This window comes from Palaemon carinicauda, chromosome 11 (genome assembly GCF_036898095.1).
Source record: "Palaemon carinicauda isolate YSFRI2023 chromosome 11, ASM3689809v2, whole genome shotgun sequence".
Lineage (NCBI taxonomy): Eukaryota > Metazoa > Arthropoda > Malacostraca > Decapoda > Palaemonidae > Palaemon > Palaemon carinicauda.
The window spans coordinates 33,752,738-33,772,829 of record NC_090735.1 but is presented as its reverse complement, the minus strand read 5'-3'; the positions used below and the strand labels follow the sequence as shown (position 1 = coordinate 33,772,829).

Sequence of the window (20,092 nt, the reverse complement as noted above, 5' to 3'; positions counted from 1 at the left end):
AAAAATGTGGGAATCGACTTTTCCCACGACCTAAACAACAAAATGAAGATTGGTCAGTCTCCGATGTCAAATGTCAATTTGCCTAAAATAATAACCAAGGCCTATGAGTTTACTTGTATTAACCTATTCTAAGAATTGAGTTGTTATGTATAGGCTAGTCTTGAGTTAGTTAATAGTCCTAAGGTAAATGGTGCCCTCCGAATGTAAGTAAGGATAATTGACATAGTAAAAAGAAGTAATACCATTTTAATATATATACATGTGCATGCATACATACACACACACACACACCTGCTCTAAACACATATGAAAAACACATTTCTCAGTTTATATTTACGCCATTTCTATCTGGTTTTGTGGTAAAACGCAGAATTTGAAATTCTTCATTCTTAAGGCTTGTTTTCAGACTGTTTGTGAGTGACATTTTTCAGTACAGATTTGGTGATTTTTTTTATCAAATACTCCTTATAAAAAACGGAATATCGTAGAATAGATTGTTGTATTTAAATAAAACATAATTTGGTATATTGTTTCAATATCCAAATGTCAGGCCTTGAAGAGTGACTTTTTATCACGCCAAACATTTTCCCAACTAAATGATGGCCTTTTGAAACCAGAATTTTTTTTATCATATCTTGATTCTTTATTCAAGTGCATACCCTCAAACATGCGGCTGAAAAAAAAAATAATGGTGTCAGCTATTCTAGGTAATTTACTAATTTCATATTAAAATCAACAAAGAAAATAACATGTTGGTACAGATATTATGATGTATTCATATTGTTAGGATAAAGCCCTCAGAAGGATATTGGGAGTTAAATGGCATGACAGGATTAGAAATTAAACTATAAGAGATTATTCGAGTGATATATGTTGATGAGATCATGATGGGGAATAGATGGAGATGGTTTGGGCATACTCTCCGCACTCCCCAAGAGCGATTAGGTCACCAAACGTTGGAACAGTTGGAAGACCCAGGCCTATATGGCTGAGGACTATGAAGAGTGAAGTAGATGATGATGAATGTTGAAGCATTGAATTAAAAGCTCAAGATAGAGACGACTGGTTAAATCTAATCGAGGCCCTTTGCGTCAACAGGCGTATGAGTAGATGATGATGATGATTGTAAGGAGCCAGGTGAAGGGGTACTGTTTTACCAATGTCTTTTCCTTTTAGTTATGTTCTACAAACACTTACAGCTATTCTGTTGAACGAGGCTCGAAGAGATGGGAATTGAAATCTCATCAAATCTCTTCAAACAAACAGCTTAAGATGATTTGCTTACAGATTTGGATACAAGGGTAGATCTTGTTGAAATCCCTGGTGTAACAGGGATCTATTAGACGAGAAACAATTGAATGGACAAATAATTGTTTCGCAACTGTTCAAGGGACGTTTATCAGGAAGGTTTCAACAAATATTTCTTATATATATTGATATTACAAGTCAATATCTGATTTTGAGTGGAATGGTTACGAGTAATATTTAATAAATGTGATTAAGAGGTTTAGATGGTGAATCGTTTTATGATAGCAGGATGAACTGGCTAGGATTCAACAAAATTCTCTCTCTCTCTCTCTCTCTCTCTCTCTCTCTCTCTCTCTCTCTCTCTCTCTCTCTCTCTCTCTCTCTCTCTTAGTTCTTATAATTCATTGATTATTTAAATATCTCTCTCGCTCTCGTTTTACATTGTTCACAATTCATTGTTTATGGAGTGAGAGATGCATATACGTGCGTACACTACGATAATGAAACTACGAATACACCACGGTTGTATAAACAATTCCAGGAATCATGTTTTCTCCAGAGACAGTTTTTTTTTTCGAAACTGAAGCATTTCCAACAGCGTCTTACCTTAAAGAATTTCAAAATACCATCTAATGAGCAAAGTAGTGCTCTAGTAACAGAGGATACGCAACAGAATTGCTTGTTTTGGAGATAATAGGCAAACGAAATTAAGTTACTACTTAGTACAGTAAATTACTTGAAATGAATAATCCACGGAAATTCCCATTTTAAAGAATGACTGGTATTAATGACTATTGCAGCTATGCTGCCAGATAATCTAAAAATATTATTTATATCATGAACTGTAAAAGAAAGAAAGAAAAAAAATCTCATTATGGTGGTAATTCGGGCTGATAATTTTGTTTTAAACATCATTTTAAGTTTGGCGGGTATGTGTAATCAAATGACTATGATGAACGTCTTTTAAGTCTTCAAAACTGATTTAGTCACAAACAATTATTTGTATTTTCTAACGTTTCATAGTAGCAATGATTTTGATTTGAATAATTTATAAACATTTGATAAGGCTGCTATTCAAATTTCGTTTTGAAATGTAAATACCTAAAAATATTCATTAAAGAGTATGGTCTCTTCAACATAAATTGTAAATAATATGTTCGATTCATTTTAATCGCAAAATGAAGAAGAAATATCTATAACACTATTTGGTAAATGGGTTTTGAAACCTAACGTCAAAAATAATTACAGCAAAATTGATGGTCTGAACGTATTTTTATAAAGGAAATTTGCATGTATTAATCAACAAGTAGCCATCTAGAAAGAGAGAGAGAGAGAGAGAGAGAGAGAGAGAGAGAGAGAGAGAGAGAGAGAGAGAGAGAGAGAGAGAGAGAAAAAAAAAATTTAAGGAAATTTCATTTCTACTATGATTGCTTTTTTCAAACCCGATATTCACATGTTGTTCCAAAATTTTAAATACTAAATTTTTGTACATCTTCCGGATTTGATGGAATTGTATCTCTTTTATAAGGTTTCATAAACTCTAACTGAATGTTTTTCTAGGTTTTCACTTCTAGCAGATGTTGTTTACTACTGAGACTGTATTTTGCGATCCTTGTTTGTTTCAGCCAGTCAACTTTCGTTTTAATTTCTTTAGGGTCTAAGGTATAGTTTCGCATACTACTGTGGGAGGAAGAACTAGATGAGGTGAGGTTCTCTTTCTGGTTCAATTATTTTTACTTATAGTTTGTGATATGTGGCTCGTCTCCAATATTAGTAGGATATAGTTATCGTGGTTAGATTATCCACCTTGCTTTTAAATGCCCAGTGTTGGAAACCGACTTTTACTGCTACAGAACTTTGTACATTTTAAGGTATGTGTAAGGATACCTAGACTGGATTGGGCTTTGGAAGTTTGCGCATTATATCGCAATCAAACCCATTTTGATTTAAGTTTAAGTACTGTGCCTTTTCATTGGAATGTATTAGAATACTTTGTCTACCAGTACACTATGGGTACTGTTTACACACCCGTAATACATTGTTCCATTATTTCTTTCTATCTAGAGGGAAAACCTGATCAAATTATCGTTAATGACTTGAGTTGGTTTATATAATTTATGTTCAGGGCAATGGAAGTTATTGATGAATATATCGGATATATTAATAAAGACATAAGTTTTATTTGCATTTACAACAATACATGTTACGTCACAGTTCCTTATTCATTTGGGTTCTGGTAGCAGATTTCTTGATATTTTTTAGTGACTGTGCCTTTATGATTTAATATTTCATTTGTACTAAGATTTGTAGAAATAAATAATTCGACCAAGCTCGTCTAGCGTTAAGACCTAGTGCATTTTGATTTGACGGCAAATGAAATTTGCATGAAAATTTAAATCTTTGCCAGGATAAAGTTTTAGATTGAATATTTGAGCCTATGGCTTTGTTTCTATCGTTGTTTTCTGCTTGGCATTATTTTGTATATGATCATTATTTGAGGTGTTGCTTGGTTTTGCACTAGATTCTTCCAGTTTCACCATTTTTGTTTTTCTAGACTGTTGAAGTTGCGGGTAGAAATTGGGCTAGGCTCTGTCTGTTTTATTTTCTATTTTTGATGGCTTAAGTTTCTGGCGAGGCTGTTTTGTAACTGTTGAGGTTTGAACACAGATATGTCTACTGCAGAGTCTAGAGCTTTCAAATATGTGACCCCAAGGCTATATATAATCTCCCACTGGATATCCAAAAGACGGGTACCTCGAATTACTGAAAACCCCCGGATTTAGAGGAATTCCCCGGTTGGAATTCTCGGGTAAATACTGGAATCCCCTTGAAAATTACCAAAATCCCTTACAATATCACTGCAAACACTTAGAAATCGATAAATGTTTTTATTAAGATACGTTACTTTTATGTTTTTAGCATTTGTATTTTTTATATATTTGCAAGTAGAACCTTGGCTAGGGGTTGTGACCTGGGAAGGGGGTCAGGGGCTTGCCCCCTGCTAGGGGTTGTGACCTGGGAAGGGGGTCCGGGGGCTTGCCCCCGGCTAGAGGTTGTGACCTGGGAACTACTAGGTTAGGTTAGGTGGAGTTGTTAGGTTCTGTACCATTTTGTACCCTTTATATATTGCGTAAGGGTTATAAAGAATAATGCTTTAAAATACACATTCTATTTAATTAATTTAATAAAAAATAATGTAAATTAATAAAAACGCATATTATATATCGATTTTTAAGGGTTTGCAGTGATACTGTAGGGGATTTCGGTAATTTTCAAGGGGATTCCAGTATTTACCTGGGGATTCCAGTAATTCGTGGTTTCCCCAAAAGACAAAGAAATTAGGCTTTTCAAGATTAAACTGAATACTTTCTTGTTTTCTAAGTGCTTTGATAATGTAAATTTGACAATAAACGAGCAATATGCAACGGGAAATGCTGCATGCCTTAGAATATATACGATAAAACTGATCACTAAAGGTTCTGTATAGAGTGAAATTCTCTTGCACTATAGGGTCAGAAAAACAGCTGCTAAAGAAAAGTAACCGTAAATGGGGTTTGAGTAAGCTTCCAGGGAAGCCAGAGTAGCTTCTCAAACTTAAGCTTTGTTTTTTTTTTTTTTTTTTTTTCTTTAGCTAGTGGTTACGGTTATGGCCAGGATCTGTAAGTTGCTTGTATGGTTTAAGGATTGGATCATAAGATAAATATTTATCTTTTTGCTAGGCTAATTACAGTAATTATTGTTTAGAAGTTAGTTTCTTAAGTGAGTTTCCTTAGCTTGCTATGCAACTGCGTATGTCCATGATATACAATAACTTAGGCTATTGGTGCTAGGGGTCAAAATGTTACATATAAGAACCTTGGTTATCCTTTTAAGGTTACTAGAGATGTTCTTGTCCATGAACACACTCTTTTCAGGACTTTGTTTAAGAACCATCAGCTTAATGAGTCAAATCGTAAAATTTATACTGAAATTAATTTCAAACAGAATAAAACAAAGTTAAATCTAGAAATTACTGAAGAACAGTACTATTGTTTTAAGGCAAGCTACTAGAAGTGTTATTTTTATCTGAAAAATAACAAAGATCTATTTGAAGTGTAAAAAGATGTTTATCCTTAATTGATAATGAGAAAGTATTCGATATAGTGAGGCACATAGACCTAATAGAAATACTGCAAAGATTAAATCTAGACCTCAAGACTCCTTACTAACTTATACTGGAGCTAACTGGCAGTAGTCAGCATAGATAACAATCTGAGATGTATAGAAATAGAGAAAGGAGTGCACCAAGGATGTGTTTTGTCCCCAGATCTATTCACAATATATAAGGAAATTATCTTGAGAAACATAATAGGTATGGAAGGGGTTAGGACTGGAGGAATCAATATAAATAAAATTCGTTATGCAGATGGCACTGTAATCGGTGTTGAGACTTATGGATGCAGTGAACAGGGAGAGCGATTTAATGAGACTAAAAATAAATGTAAAAAGAAGAGACAAATTTAAGTGGTAGTGATATCAAAGACTCCAGAACGTCCAATATGCAAGAAAAACAATGAAAGAATAAAGCAATAGAACAGCTTTGTTTACCTAGATTGTATGGTGTCTCTGGAGGGTAGAACAAAACGGGATATAGAGAGGAGAATCCTGATAGCCAAAAATGCCATTAAAACCATGAAAATCTACTTTTCACATAATAGAAATGGTGCACAAAGAAGAATTAGTTTTAAGAACATCTGTATGATCTACTCTTATATATAGATCAGAGAGCTGGACAAAAAAAAAAGAGCTGGGAACGAACTAAAATACAGCAGATGTGTGGTTTTACATGATGGTGCTCAAAGAATATCTTGAAGGGACTGAGTAACAAATGAGAAGTTAATGGCAATATTTAGAATGCAAAGAGTGCAATGGTAAAGGATATAAGAGACTTACAGAGTTTTTTAGCCACTTCATAAGAAGAGAGAAAACAGAGCACCTATGTCTCGCTGGAAGAATAAAAGGGAGGAGATCGAGCAGGAGGCATGGTAGAGACTGGACGCCAATGTACACTACAGGACACGGCACTTCATGGATGGTGGATTATAACTAGTTTTATTATGGTTGCTGGTTCTTTCTTGATAGGCTTTTGGGGTTGTTGGTGTGGGTTGTTGCTAGGTGCCTAAGATCGCTGGAGTAGTTTTTGTGATGGATGATGCATTTTGATTGCTTCTAAGGTTTCTGGTATGATTTTTTTGTCAAGCTTCTGAAGATTTTGGTATGCATTGTTGCTAGGCCCTATTGTAGCCGGTCTTTTCACTTATTCTTTTCCACTAGGTTTTGATACTAAGTAAAGAAATAAAGGTTGGGGTGTTGTCAATCGCTATGGTTGTGAGTAACATTTTTTACTAAGATTTAAGGTTACATGACAAGATTTAGGCCATGTTCTTGATTTGCTGCTTTGGCTTTGCTAAGGTTCCAGAATGTACAGTTACGGTTATTTTAAGTTTTATAACCGCTATAAGAGTATTTCTGTCTTGGATTTTTATCCTGATAAATTTTTCTTAAAAGTGTATTCCATATGATATTGATTGAAGTAAATGCAATAGTCGGCTGTTGATTTTAAGTATTGCATAGAAAGTATTTATGCTTTGCGGAATCTTTAAAGATGTAGTATTTTGGATTAAATAGCAACATAATTGCTACAACATATAACTTTGAAATATTTTGGCTTAAGATAGTGTAAAAAGCTTAATTTTGTTTCATGAAATATTTGTTCATTGAGATAATCGAAGGTCTAGTAATGTTGCACTTCTAGTTAGAACTTAGTGCCCTACTTATAGATAATGTAAGACTTTTCAGTTCAAGACTGAACACCATTAATTTCCTTAAAAGGAAAATTTAGGATCTAGCTCGCTTCAGTAAACACAGAAGATAGTAGAAAATTTAGCTTGAAAGTTTACACATTTTTTTCTTTCTTTTTTTCTTTTATCTCCTAAAGCAAAAAAAGAAAAAAACTACAGTTTAAAAAAAAACCGGAAAAAAGAAGCAAATTTATAGTTGGAAAAAATATGTCGAGAATTACATTTTTCTCTTATCACTAGCCGCAGGGTAAAGTATAATTATTTTTGTTCTGGTTTCTTTAAGAGTTTTGATACTTCGAAACTATCATATCGATGCATAACACTACCTGCAAATGTAATTGAAACCAACTTCCAATTTGTATGCATAACTTAGGCAATACTATTTTACTATCAACCAAAGAGCTCATCTTTAGGTCATGCTTTGAGTGTTTAAAACAGATTCCATCTAAGTGAAATATATTCTCATTTTGTAAAACTCGTGTCGGTATTTTAAGTCGAGTGGATGACGAAATATTGAAAGTTGGTGGTTGAATATTTTATATATTTTAGGATTTTGATCTAAAATATGACTGCTTAGGTAGGAGCAACTCTAAACTTTTTAAAAGCTATTGGATGTGGTTGATTTTTTTTTTTTTTCTTTTTTTTTTTTAGAAAATCCGAATTGGACAATGTCTTGCAACACTCTGGAATTAGTGTATTCTCATATAAATGTGTTCCTTTTTGTTTAAAAAAATATTACTTTATTTTCAAAATCAAAATCATTCAAACTTAATCTTTTCAAGGCATGATGTGTCTACACTCAACAGGAGAACTTAGTTCTTTAACAGACTATATTGATGATCACCGAAAGGTAAAAGATACGTTTCATTGCCACTATCTATCCAAGTGCAAAAGTACCTAAGGAGACATTGCAACAAGTGTACCTCACGCTGTGTTTCGTATATCATTACATTGAGGATCTTGGCATCGTACCTTAGTCTCTTAACTGTACTTCCTTGTTAGCTTTCTTATTACCTTTTAATTTTTCTTGTCTTTTTCGTTGTTGCTAACCAATATTTCTGAACTTTCATCTTATAATGAAACTACCAAAGGATTTTCGCCTGTGCACTAGTCTTTGAATTTTTTTTTTCAGGACACAATGCCCGGTAATATAGCACACATTCAAAAATCCAATTCGAAGCGTGTAACTTTAGAGAATCGCTACATATTGCACAGCCAATAGTTCATGTTGACACGAGAATAGTTACAAATGGTTTCAAATTATTGGAACCTAGAGTTTTCTACTGTAGGCTCCAGAGCCTTTAAATATCCTCCCCCAAGACTACAATAAGCTCCCACGAGACATCCGATTGATTGAAGATATTAAGGCTTCCATTTCAAATCATTGATTCAGAAGAGGTCCGTTTGAGTTAGTACGGTTACTTACTTTACTTTAAAGGCTGCTTTTCCGGTTCTGTACAGCAGGAGAACCCTAGTCTCTACATGACCTCCACAGTCGTTTTATCATGTTCTTTCGAGAGCATACAAAATTTCGCATCGCGCATTGCTCATTTACTGTTAGATAGTCACAATCGAAGCACTCGCAGAATAAATAAGTTTTTTTCTATCTCAGTGCCTGCTCCAATTTGGATATATGTAACTTGGTTGTTCTGGCTTCAATTATATATGTAACTAGGTTATTCTGGCTTCAACTACGCAGTGTGGGCATATCCATTTTAAGTTCAATTCGTCTTTATCACTGATGTTTGTCACTATTAAGTCACGCTTCTTATGATAGTACCTTTTGCAATCCCATCCTATCCACTCCCCTCCCCCCGGAGTTCCCCATTGGGGACAGCACAGAGCGTCAGTCAGACATGATATACTTTTAGTGCTCACTTTAGTCTCTCCATGAGATTAACTAATATCTTTTCAAGGTGCTCTTTTGGTATGCGATCTCATTTATGGCTTGATATAGGAAATTATTCTTTTGCTTTGGTATGTGATCTCATTATTCTTAATAGGTAAAAAAAGAAAAAAAAAGAGGAAAGAAAATTTAATGGTTCTTGCTTCGCTGTGCACTCGTGCCCCTAGCGAAAATATGAACACACAAATCTCCGTATGTACTGGCAAGCGGTAATGTTGAGATGCGCAGGCTAACATCAATGATTGATTATTAGTTCTTAGATAATTATTCCCGGTATATATTTAATTTTATAGAAAATTTAATGGTTCTTGCTTCGCCGTGAAGTGAAGCGAGATCGCTACTATCAGGTGAGATAGCATACCAAAGCAAAAGCATGACTTTGAGATCGCATACCAAAACAGCATCCTCTTCAATGATTTCATAAACGAGAAACATCAAGCTAAAAACACGGGCCAGGGCGAGTGTTCTACAGAGCTCTGCGCAAACACTTCTTCACTCTGCAATGCTTAAGCTAGTGTGGTAGGATATGAATTAGTAGCCTGCTGCTGGTGCGCCTCTCACGGTTTTCTGTAAAAGTTTCTTTGGGGGATTGTAATGCTCATTCGATCCACAACTGCACTATTTTCCAGCCCTCCACGTTCCTTTGTTCCCCTTTAACTTTCTGCTGTCCAGCCTCTTTAATTAGGCTATTTATTTTTCTAATGAAGATGCAAAGTTTCACGTGAGTAAGACGGGAGTTCAGTCCCAAATGTCAGTCCGAGAGCCTGAATTGCAAGGTTTCACTTTAGTTACACCTGAGTAAAATGGGATTTCAGTCCCAAATGTCAGTCTTGAATTTAATTAGATACCAATAATGATTTTACTGTCATCGGTCATAAAGTAGGTGATAAGTTGAAAATTAAAATTTCTTAGCAATTAATCCTCAGTATTCTATGAAAAAAAAAAATAATAGAACCCTCACACTTGGATCTACATCATCGGGAAAAATATATGCCACGTTTACAATTTTAGTAATGAAACTTCTGTTTAAGCCAGTAAGAGATGAAGTAAACTATATTCAAAATATCTGTTGAAAACAAAACTCTGCATTTCATGAAATAAAACTAATCTCAATAGAGACTTCTGACGCTAATAAGATTACCATAACATAAAACTGGCACTGTAAGATATCAGTAACGGCCACACCGGTCTTGGAAAGTATAGTAAAACAAAACTTTGCTGTAATTTAGCATAGCTTACCCTTCTTCCGGCCCCTCCCACTTACAGATTCGAACCAAATATATCCTTTTAACGTTTCTAATGTTCATTTTAGTTTTTAAACTGCAACAAAAGTTCATGTAAACCTGGTCACCGCAACGGGTGTAAAACTTGTTAATCACCATGTATGACCATGTAAATTGTGTGATATATTAATCGAAAACTTTTATTTGTCGAATGTTTTGTCCTTGATTAGTATTTTATTACAATAAAGAAAATGTGGAAACTTCCTTCATTGAAGGTAGTTCACAAGAAGAATTTTGTTAAAGGGAATACCAGCTTTTCATCTTATTGAAAATCTTATTCTCGTCTATTAACGCCCATAGCTCCAGATTGGAAGCCCTAGTAAAGAATCTGGATGGTAGGGAGTTTTTGCATTGTTTGCCAAGCTATTGATTTTGATAAAATAGACACAAAAACTACCAAGGAGATTTTATAAGATAAGACTTTCTTTGTGTGGTGGGAGGAGAGGGTCAAGTTGTCCGTCTATCTCGAATCGTACTAATCACCACAAGATTTTTTAGTTTATTGAAATATACAACAGATTTTGTAGATTTGAGAACAAAGACCTTAGAGGAATATTGTGAGTTAAATGGCAGGAGAGGATTAGAAATAAAACTGTAAGAGAGATTACTCGAGTGTCATATGTAGACGAGATGATGGTGAATGGTAGATGGAGATGATTTGGACATATTCTTAGCACTTCCCAAGAGAGATTAGTTAGCCAAACTTTCATCTGGGCTCCACAAGGCACTAGAATAGTTGTAAGACCCAGGCGGACATGGCTGAGGACTGTGACACGTGACGTAGATGATGAATGGAGAAGTATTTATTCAAAAGCTCAAGATGGAGACAACTGGCAAAATTTAACAGAGGCCCTTTGCGTCAATAGGCGTAAGAGGAGATGATTTCTAAATATTATAAACTCTTCATTAGATTCTATGAAATTGAAAGTAACGAGGATATCGCCAAATCCTTAATGTTAGAATGATGGGCTATTCAATTCGTCACTTTTATCATTGCCGAAATATGGCAAAACAAACTAACAAGACACATTTATGTCTTGACAGTTCCAGTAATTTAAGCGAGCTCTTTGGTTTGGAATTAAGAGCACTTCGGTACTTGAAAACATTGGTAACAATCGATCGAGAGAATCTAGGTTTATTAACATAATTTACAATAACTTGATGCCGAACACTAGTAAGATACAAAATCATCAATGTTTAGAACGGCTTGTTTTTTGCCGTCCTGTTTAAGCTCGGATATTGAGGTAAAATTTGTTACATGGGTATTCAGTATAGAAGTTGGGAATTTATTAGTCTGTACTCACAAATCAGAAGTTTTGTCTATCTTGTTGTAGGCTTGTTACAGAGACCTCCATGACCACCGGTAATTTGTAGACATACTCATAATGACAAAACTATATATAAGAACATACACAAGTCAATAGTGAAACAAATTACATGATATGCCATAACAATTGACGTCAAGAGTGTTTATTACCATGAAACTTTAGGTGTCGTGACCAATATTGCCTAGAAAGTTATGGTACTTGGTAGTTTTTCACCAAACCCGAAGAAAGAATTGTAACAATTAATTTACCAGCTCATCTTTTTTATCTTTTTCTTTTTTTTTGTGTGTGTGGGTAGTTTCCTGTAGCTGGTTTGCCATTAAACTTGGAATCTGCCAGTGAGTTTAACCTGGCATCTTTGCACATTGCTTAGATATTACTAAAATTCTTAACCTTGAACCTCGAAACTTACTCCAATGGCAGTTACATAGCTTTCCTTTCCTTAAGCTATGTTGTAGATCCTCTTTACGAAATTTTTCTTGGGCGTAATTAAGTTCCTCAAATGGATGAATGAAACATACCATGAAGATGAAGCTAGCATAATCAGGTCTTTAAATTGATTTAATGAAATAATCTATTATTTTTTCTGTAATACATTCTTTATATTTTGTAACTTATACGAATCTGAGTCATCCTTTTCCAGATTAGTGTAGTTTTGTAGTAATTCATAAAACTTAAATGCAAAGAACATTTTAATCTTTTATTCTTTTATCTAGTTAATGCTTTGGCTTTAGAGTATATTATTTTAGAAATATTGATTGTGGTCTTTTGTTACACGAATACAAAAGGGCTATTTAAAACTGGGGTGTTTTCTGCAATGCTGTGATCATCATATTTTTCAAGAACAAATAGAAATTGCTTTGAAAAATTGGTATATCTACCTACAAAATCTAGTTTACCTTCCTCCAGACCCATATCAGCATTGTGACTTAACATTTTTCCTTTTGTCGGTTCCTATTTTTCCTTTTGTCGGTTCCTAGCTTCCCTTTTTACCATATGTAATGTTTTAAAACCAGCATTGACAAGTTTGTTTTGCCAACATAATAATGACCTGTTTCAATTGTATGATATAATTCTTTCAGACTTTACATATTTTTCTCTTGTCTGGTTTTGATAAATTTCATATTTTGTTTGAAATTTTCAATTTTTTTTTTCAGTTAAAGTTCAGAGTGTCCTGTTAGTAGCATGTTCTTTTCTTATTTTGTTCCAATATAATTGTTCTCTATAGTTTATCACACTGCGTAAGTTTTCTGCACTCTAGCGCACTTTTCTTGCCATTTTGTATTCCAGAGTTTGAAACTGGCTTTAAACTTACACCTCAAAAAGTTTAGTGGATTTTCCTATTGACACTGGGGAAAAGAAATGCCAAAAATTTAGTTTTACTATAAATAGATATAACTTTGTTTCTTAAGGTTAGTTATACAACTTGTTAATTACATTAGTGTAAATTAAGTAGATTTTTAAATGTGCTATAGTTATAAATTCCATAATGAACCCATTTTACAATGAATTAATCCTATCTATCAATTTTGCCATGCTAAACTTTGCACACATACACTGGCAAAATAGATAAAATTGTTTAGTGGCAGTATATGACTGGGCTCTTTTCTTATAACAAATCACTAGTTAGTTTTTGTGTTTATTATACACATATTTTTTTCTTATATGCCATTGGAAACTGTGACTGGAAAGAAACTTCTTATAAATTCTCATCAGTGTTGTCTGACTAATGAATATTAGTATACCAACATTTTTATCACTAATCAAACTTATACACCGACAAGAGTCATCGTTACTTACCGTAAAATATTTTTTTTTTTATTTTCGCAGGAAACTGTGCATTGAGCACCAGCAGTGTGAAAGTCGACAGGAAAGTAATTTTACTCCCCGACCACGTTGCCTAACTAATGCATGTAAAGATATAAGACAGTCTAGTATAATTGGTACTTTGCATTTTTTTTCCTCGCTGGTAACTTGTGCTTCGGCAGTACGTGCATCGAAGGTAAACTGTTAAGTGCGTACATTAGAGCCAGGAGATTGTGTTACGCAGCGTGGGGCCTCAGCACAGCCACGCTAAGCACACTATGGTAAGCTAACTGATCTACATTAAAAAGTTAATGTATTAGAAATATCACAAGTTTTCTAATAATATAACCATATCTTATCTATAATTTTACTAATCATACACTTTCATGTAACATTTCTAATACTTTTTAAATGTAACAAAAAAATTTTGCTCTTATATCATGAAAATTTAATAAAAGAAATAATCATAAGAAAATAGCACTTTATTTTTTGAGCTGAAAATAAGTTTAAAATTTATATGTAATAGTCTTCAAAATATACAGGTATATCAACCGAATGAAAATGTCTATTACATTACACTACCTTAACTTTTGTAATTATTCCAGTTGTAAGTTTCACATTACTGAAAGAAATGCAAAAATAAACTATTTTGTATACTGATAATAACTCGAACATTATGATCTTTAATGAAATCTAGGATTCATCACCACTTTTAATCAGTGGACAAAGGCCACAGGCTCATTATTTTATATACTAATATATAGTTGTCTAATTGATACACTTAGTATCCTAGAAGTAGAGACGGTAAAGATTATGCATCTATATCTGTCTAATTGATACACTTAGTATCCTGGAAGTAGAGACAGTAAAGATTATGCATCTATATCTAAACGTAAAATTATGTTTTTCTGCAAATATGTTTAATGCATATTCTCAGTATAAACTTCGTATTTTTTTAATCCTTAATAACAAAGAACGCAGATCAACAACTGGTGGAGGGGGATGAACGACTGGTGGAGGGGGATCAACAACTGGTAGAGAGGGACCAACAGCTGGTGGAGAGGGATCAGCGTATATCGGAGCGGGAGAAGCGGCTGATGGAGAGGGATCGACTTATATCGGAGAGGGAGCAACGGCTGGTGGTGAGGGAGCAACGGCTGAAGGAGAGGGATCAACGTATATCGGAGAAAGATCAACGGTTGGTGGAGAGAGGAGGAGAAATTATGGTGAGAGAAAAACAGCTGATGGAGAAACGTCAACAAATAATGGAAAGAATTAAAAGCAAAATGTTGATGAAGCCTATTGGACAAGGTGCAGATCAAGGACAAGGTGTTGATCAGCATGAAGGCACAGGTAAAGGTGCAGATCAAGGACAAAGTGCAGATCAGGGACAAGGTGTAGATCAGCATGGAAGCCCAGGTAAAGGTGCAGATCAGGGACAAGGTGTGGATCAGCATGAAAGCCCAGGTAAAGGTGTAGATCAGGGCCAAGTTGCAGATCAGCGCCAAGGTGCAGATCAGCATGAAGGCCCAGGCCAAGGTGCAGATCAGGGCCAAGGTGCAGATCAGGGCCAAGGTGCAGATCAGGGCCAAGGTGCAGATCAGGGCCAATGTGTAGATCAGGGCCAATGTGTAGATCAGGGCCAAGGTGCAGATCAGCATGAAGGCCCAAGCCATGGTGCGGATCAAAGCCAAGGTACGGTTCAGAGCCAAGGTGCGGATCAGGGACAAGGTGTGGATCAGCATGAATGCCCAAACCATGAAGGTGCAGATCAGGGACATGGTGTGGATCAACATGAAGGCCCAAACCATGAAGGTGCGGTTCAGGGCCAAGATGCGTTTCAGGGCCAAGGTGTGGTTCAGGGCCAAGGTGTGGTTCAGGACCAATGTGCAGGTCAGCATGAAGGCTCGAGCCAAGGTGCGGATCAGGGCCAAGGTGCAGATCAGCATGAAGGCCCAAGCCAAGGTGCGGATCAGGGCCAAGGTGCAGAGCAGAATGAAGGGCCAAGCCATGGTGTGTATCAGTGCCAAGGTGCAGATCAGTACCAAGGTGCAGATCAGTGCCAAGGTGCAGATCAGGGCCAAGGTGCAGATCAGCATGAAGGTCCAAGCCATGGTGTGGATCAAGGCCAGGGTGCGGTTCAGAGACAAGGTGCAGATCAGGGACAAGGTGCAGATCAGCATGAAGGCCCAAACCAAGGTGCGGATCAGGGGCAAGGTTAAGATCAGCGATAAGGTGTGGATCAGCATGAAGACCCAGGCAAAGGTGCAGATCAGGGGCAAGGTGCAGATCAGGGGCAAGGTGCTAATCAGGGCCCTGGTGCGGATCATCAAGAAGGCCCAGGCAAAGGTGCAGATCAAGGGAAGGTGTGAATCGGGGCCAAGGTGCGGATCAGCATGAAGGCCCAGGGCAAGGAGTCGATCAGGGCCAAGGTGCAGATCAGTGAAAAGGTGCGGATGTGGTAGACATATTGGATGTCAAAGCAAAGATTATCAGTAGAAGTGGACGTGCCAGAGATAAATATGTATTTTTTGGCAGTGTAAACAAGGTGAAATGAGTTATAAGGCTGTTGTTGAATTGAAAAGATCGATTGAGAAAACTGTGAAATCTTAAGTATATTGAGCAACTTAGAATTCTAATGGAAGTAGTGGTATCAAAACATATATCGAAGTATGAGCATTAGTTGAAAGCTGAAGAAATTAAGTAAGAAATGGACTAGGTAGTGATAATAGCCCTGATAAGTAAAGAGAAATATTCCGAATTTCGGAACAAAATATATCAATTTAGATGGCTGCTACTTTGTTACTTTGCATGACTTCTACTTTGCAGGCTGTAGAATTATTTTTCACCTTGGATGAGATTCAGCAACTTGAAAACTATATCAATTGTAATCAGAACACCCCACCAATATTCCATTAACATAAAATGAAAGCCATCAAACATTTAGTGTTACAGGCCGCATTATTCCTGAAGATTAATTATACATAAATCACGAGATTTGATAAAAGATCTATGTTATATACTGGTATCAATTATATTACACTTTGTAGGAGATAGTTGATGCACCTCGCATGGTTTACTATACGCAAAATTTGCAACGTTCCTTCGGCCATATCTGTACTTGCTTTATAACTTCTTATTCTAGATATTGCTTGGTTGTTTTTTTTCCTATCTTGCTATCCAGCATTTTCTAAAATTTTCCTCGGTAACAGTATTGTTGTATAACATAGAATTACTTTTTCATTGGATGTCCCCACAGGCCCCTGGCATTTAGCCAACACCCATAAATCTAATCAATTATATTTATGAATTTTGATAAGTTGTATTAAATGATCTTATCGAAGTACTTCCTCAAATTATTACACACACTACAAATTCTTGAACAATTTCTTGTACGTATAAAACCTCTGTAAGATATGAGATATGCTTATCAATATTAAGAGGCTCTGGAAATAAGATCGTCAACAGAGATATCCTCTGCATAAATCACCAGAAAAAAAAATCCTCTAGGAAGAGGAATCAAAACCTATACAAAAACTTTCTCGATTTAGATAACCTCTTCAGATGTTGATTAAGGTATACTCTGCAAAAGATAATATAGATCAAGGTGCCCTCTGCAAAAGATGATGATTAAGGTATCCTCTGCAAAAGATATTGTTGATTAAGGTATCCTCTGCAAAAGACATTGTTGATAAAGGTATCCTCTGCCAAAGATATTGTTGATAAAGGTATTCCCTGCCAAAGATATTGTTGATAAAGTTATCCTCTGCCAAAGATATTGTTGATTAAGGTATCCTCTGCAAAAGATGTTGTTGATTAAGGTATCCTCTGCAAAAGATATTGTTGATAAATGTATCCTCTGCAAAAGATGTTGTTGATAAAGGTATCCTCTGCCAAAGATATTGTTGATTAAGGTATCCTCTGCAAAAGATATTGTTGATTAAGGTGGCCTCTGCAGAAGATGTTGTCGATTACGGTAGCCCCTGCAGAAGATTTTGTCAATTAGGGTAACCTTTGTTTATGATGTCATCGATTAAGGTATCCTCTGCAAAATATGTCTTAGATTAAAGTAACAGTAACCTCTGCAAATGGTGTCGTCGATTAAGGTAACCTCTGCAGAATGTCTTAGATTGAAGAAACCTCTGCAGAAGATGTCGTCAATTAAGACAGTCTACTAATGATGTCATTAAGATCTCTCTGTAGAAGAGGTTGAGTTGGAGATAATCTCATCAGAACAATCTGCAAAATTTGAAGACAGCGATAAAACCACTAATGTCAATGATGTACACATTGCAAGATGCTATGACAGCAATGTACCCACTGTAATGTGCAACGATGATAATATACCCAATGTAATGTTAAATTACTATGTTGCAACCTATCAAATATGCAATAATGACTATCAATTGCAATGTGGGTAATATACCAATTTCAATGAGTGCAATGTACCTATTGCAATGAGGAAAAAATACCATCCCTTCACTAAGCTATGTGTACCCACTGTATTATGCGATGATAATAAAATGCCCAATGCAACAGCAGCAGTGTACCCACTCAGCCGTGGCGGCAGTGTACCCACTCAGCCGTGGCGGCAGTGTACCCACTCAGCCGTGGCGGCAGTGTACCCACTCAGCCGTGGCGGCAGTGTACCCAATCAGCCGTGGCGGCAGTGTACCCACTCAGCCGTGGCGGCAGTGTACCCACTCAGCCGTGGCGGCAGTGTACCCACTCAGCCGTGGCGGCAGTGTACCCACTCAGCCATGGCGGCAGTGTACCCACTCAGCCATGGCGGCAGTGTACCCACTCAGCCATGGCGGCAGTGTACCCACTCAGTAATGATGGCGATCAAACCAATTTGTAATGACGATGGTCTAACCACTGTGCTATGTCTATGATTTACAATCAACCCCTGTTGTTAATGGATTCTGTCTTCGTAGATTCTGTCAATTTACAGCTTCCACCTTTGCAGATTCGTTCATTCGTTGCTCAGACATCCATATAGCAAGTTAGATACAAATGAACGTATTGGCAGTGCTTCTCATGTCCTGACATATTCGAACAGGCCATGCACCTTTGCACCCAGTGTTTTTATTGTAGTTTCCTTCACACATCACAACACGCCATCTTTTACTGCCTCGGTCTTTCTCTCGGGTAGTCTCTCAGCACATACATATCTCCTGCTATTCTTTGTGAAAGCATCGTGTGGTTTTCCTTCTCAAAATCATGGCCTTAAGAGAGATGCTTCATCTTCTGAAGGCTCTACAATGCGATAGAAAAAGATCATGACTCTCTAGGACAAGGTTAAATTCCTTTAAGTGCAGTGAAGCGATGCCGTAAGCTGCAGTAGGACAACTACTTTTGGCTTTTAACAAAAGTGCTGTGAGATGAATCAAGAACAATGCAAAGAAAATTGCCGCTGTCATGGCTGCCAGTGCCCCACGTAATGCGAAGGTTGCATTGAAGATAAAAGAAAATGGCATGATCCAAATGGAAAATGTACTGTTTCTGTGGATCGAGGATCAGTATTGCAGGGAAATAACTATCGACTCTTATTTCATCATGCTCCGGAGAAGCAAAGACTCTTCTCAGCCCTTTTGCACAAGATGAACCTTGGCAGTCCACCAATCAAGATTCCCCATCCCTCCATATGTCTTTCTAAGCCAGTAAAGACTGGTTTGACAAGTTTAAACTTTAAAATTACAAGGGAGTCAGTCTCTGCAGACTATGAGCTTCAGAACACCTTTGTGGAGGAAAGGTTCAAGCCGAAACAAGTTTACAATATGGATGAAACTGGTAAGCTTATGAACTTCATATAAAATTCTTAAATATTTCCTTCCTTGATTTAAATTGTTAAAGTGGTACGAACGCTTGACGTTAAACTTTGATGTAATTAGTGTAAGAATTTAAGTTTTAATTTTGAATAAGTTTATGAACATTTATCAGTAAATAATTGCTTTCTTGATTTAAATTGCTGCAGCTTACCGTATGTAAGCTTAACTTAAATGTTAATAAGCGTATGTACCATACACATGGAGATTTAATTAAATTATGTAAATAGTTTTATTTCACTTTGCTTTTTTTATTTAAATTGCTGCGGCTTACCTCATGTAAGCTTAACTTAAATGTTAATAAGAGTATGTACCATATACATGGATATTTAACCATGTAAATAGTTTTATTTCACTTATGTAATTATACTAGTCATAGTATTGTTAACACTATATGCATAGTATTTATATATAAGATTTTTATTGATTCACAGGTTTTTTGGAAGATGATCATTCCTAAGACATATAGCCCAGGAGGAATACCATGCTCCCGATTTCAAGGCAGCAAAGGGCAGGTAGGCTGATGATGTAAATTTTTTGGGAGTTATCTGATTTTAATGCACGTAATTCTTTAGAATTTTTGGTTGCTTATTGAAGAAAAAATATAAGTTGCATTATCTATCATAACTGCACTTTACGAAATATTACAAAACCACATTCTAATAATTGGGCCTTTTCTGTGTTCCCCAGGATTGTGCACTTTGATTTTGGTTGAAACAACGCAGGGCATCTTATTTGCTATGACTTTTTAATAAGTCAGTAAAGCCCTGTACACTTCGTTGGAACATAAATTCACTACTGGTGTACTGGATGCACAGTAAGGAGTGGACAATGAGCAAGCTCTTCCTAAACTGGT

The 20,092-nt window shown here is 36.1% G+C and overlaps 1 protein-coding gene across 2 annotated transcripts; it reads left to right on the top strand.

The window, feature by feature from the left end:
• The first annotated feature begins 2,870 nt into the window (after nt 1-2,870).
• Nucleotides 2,871-18,093, top strand: LOC137650000 (uncharacterized). Of its 2 annotated transcripts, none has more exons than XM_068383012.1 (3): nt 2,871-2,952; nt 13,433-13,689; nt 14,383-18,093. In XM_068383012.1, exons 2-3 carry the CDS (start codon nt 13,687-13,689, stop codon nt 15,628-15,630), a joined length of 1,251 nt encoding a protein of 416 aa, XP_068239113.1. In that variant the 5' UTR covers nt 2,871-2,952; nt 13,433-13,686; the 3' UTR covers nt 15,631-18,093. The 2 variants fall into 2 exon arrangements, with proteins under 2 accessions (XP_068239113.1, XP_068239112.1); XM_068383011.1 differs by lacking the exon at nt 2,871-2,952 and adding an exon at nt 2,959-3,119.
• The last annotated feature ends 1,999 nt before the right edge of the window (nt 18,094-20,092 follow it).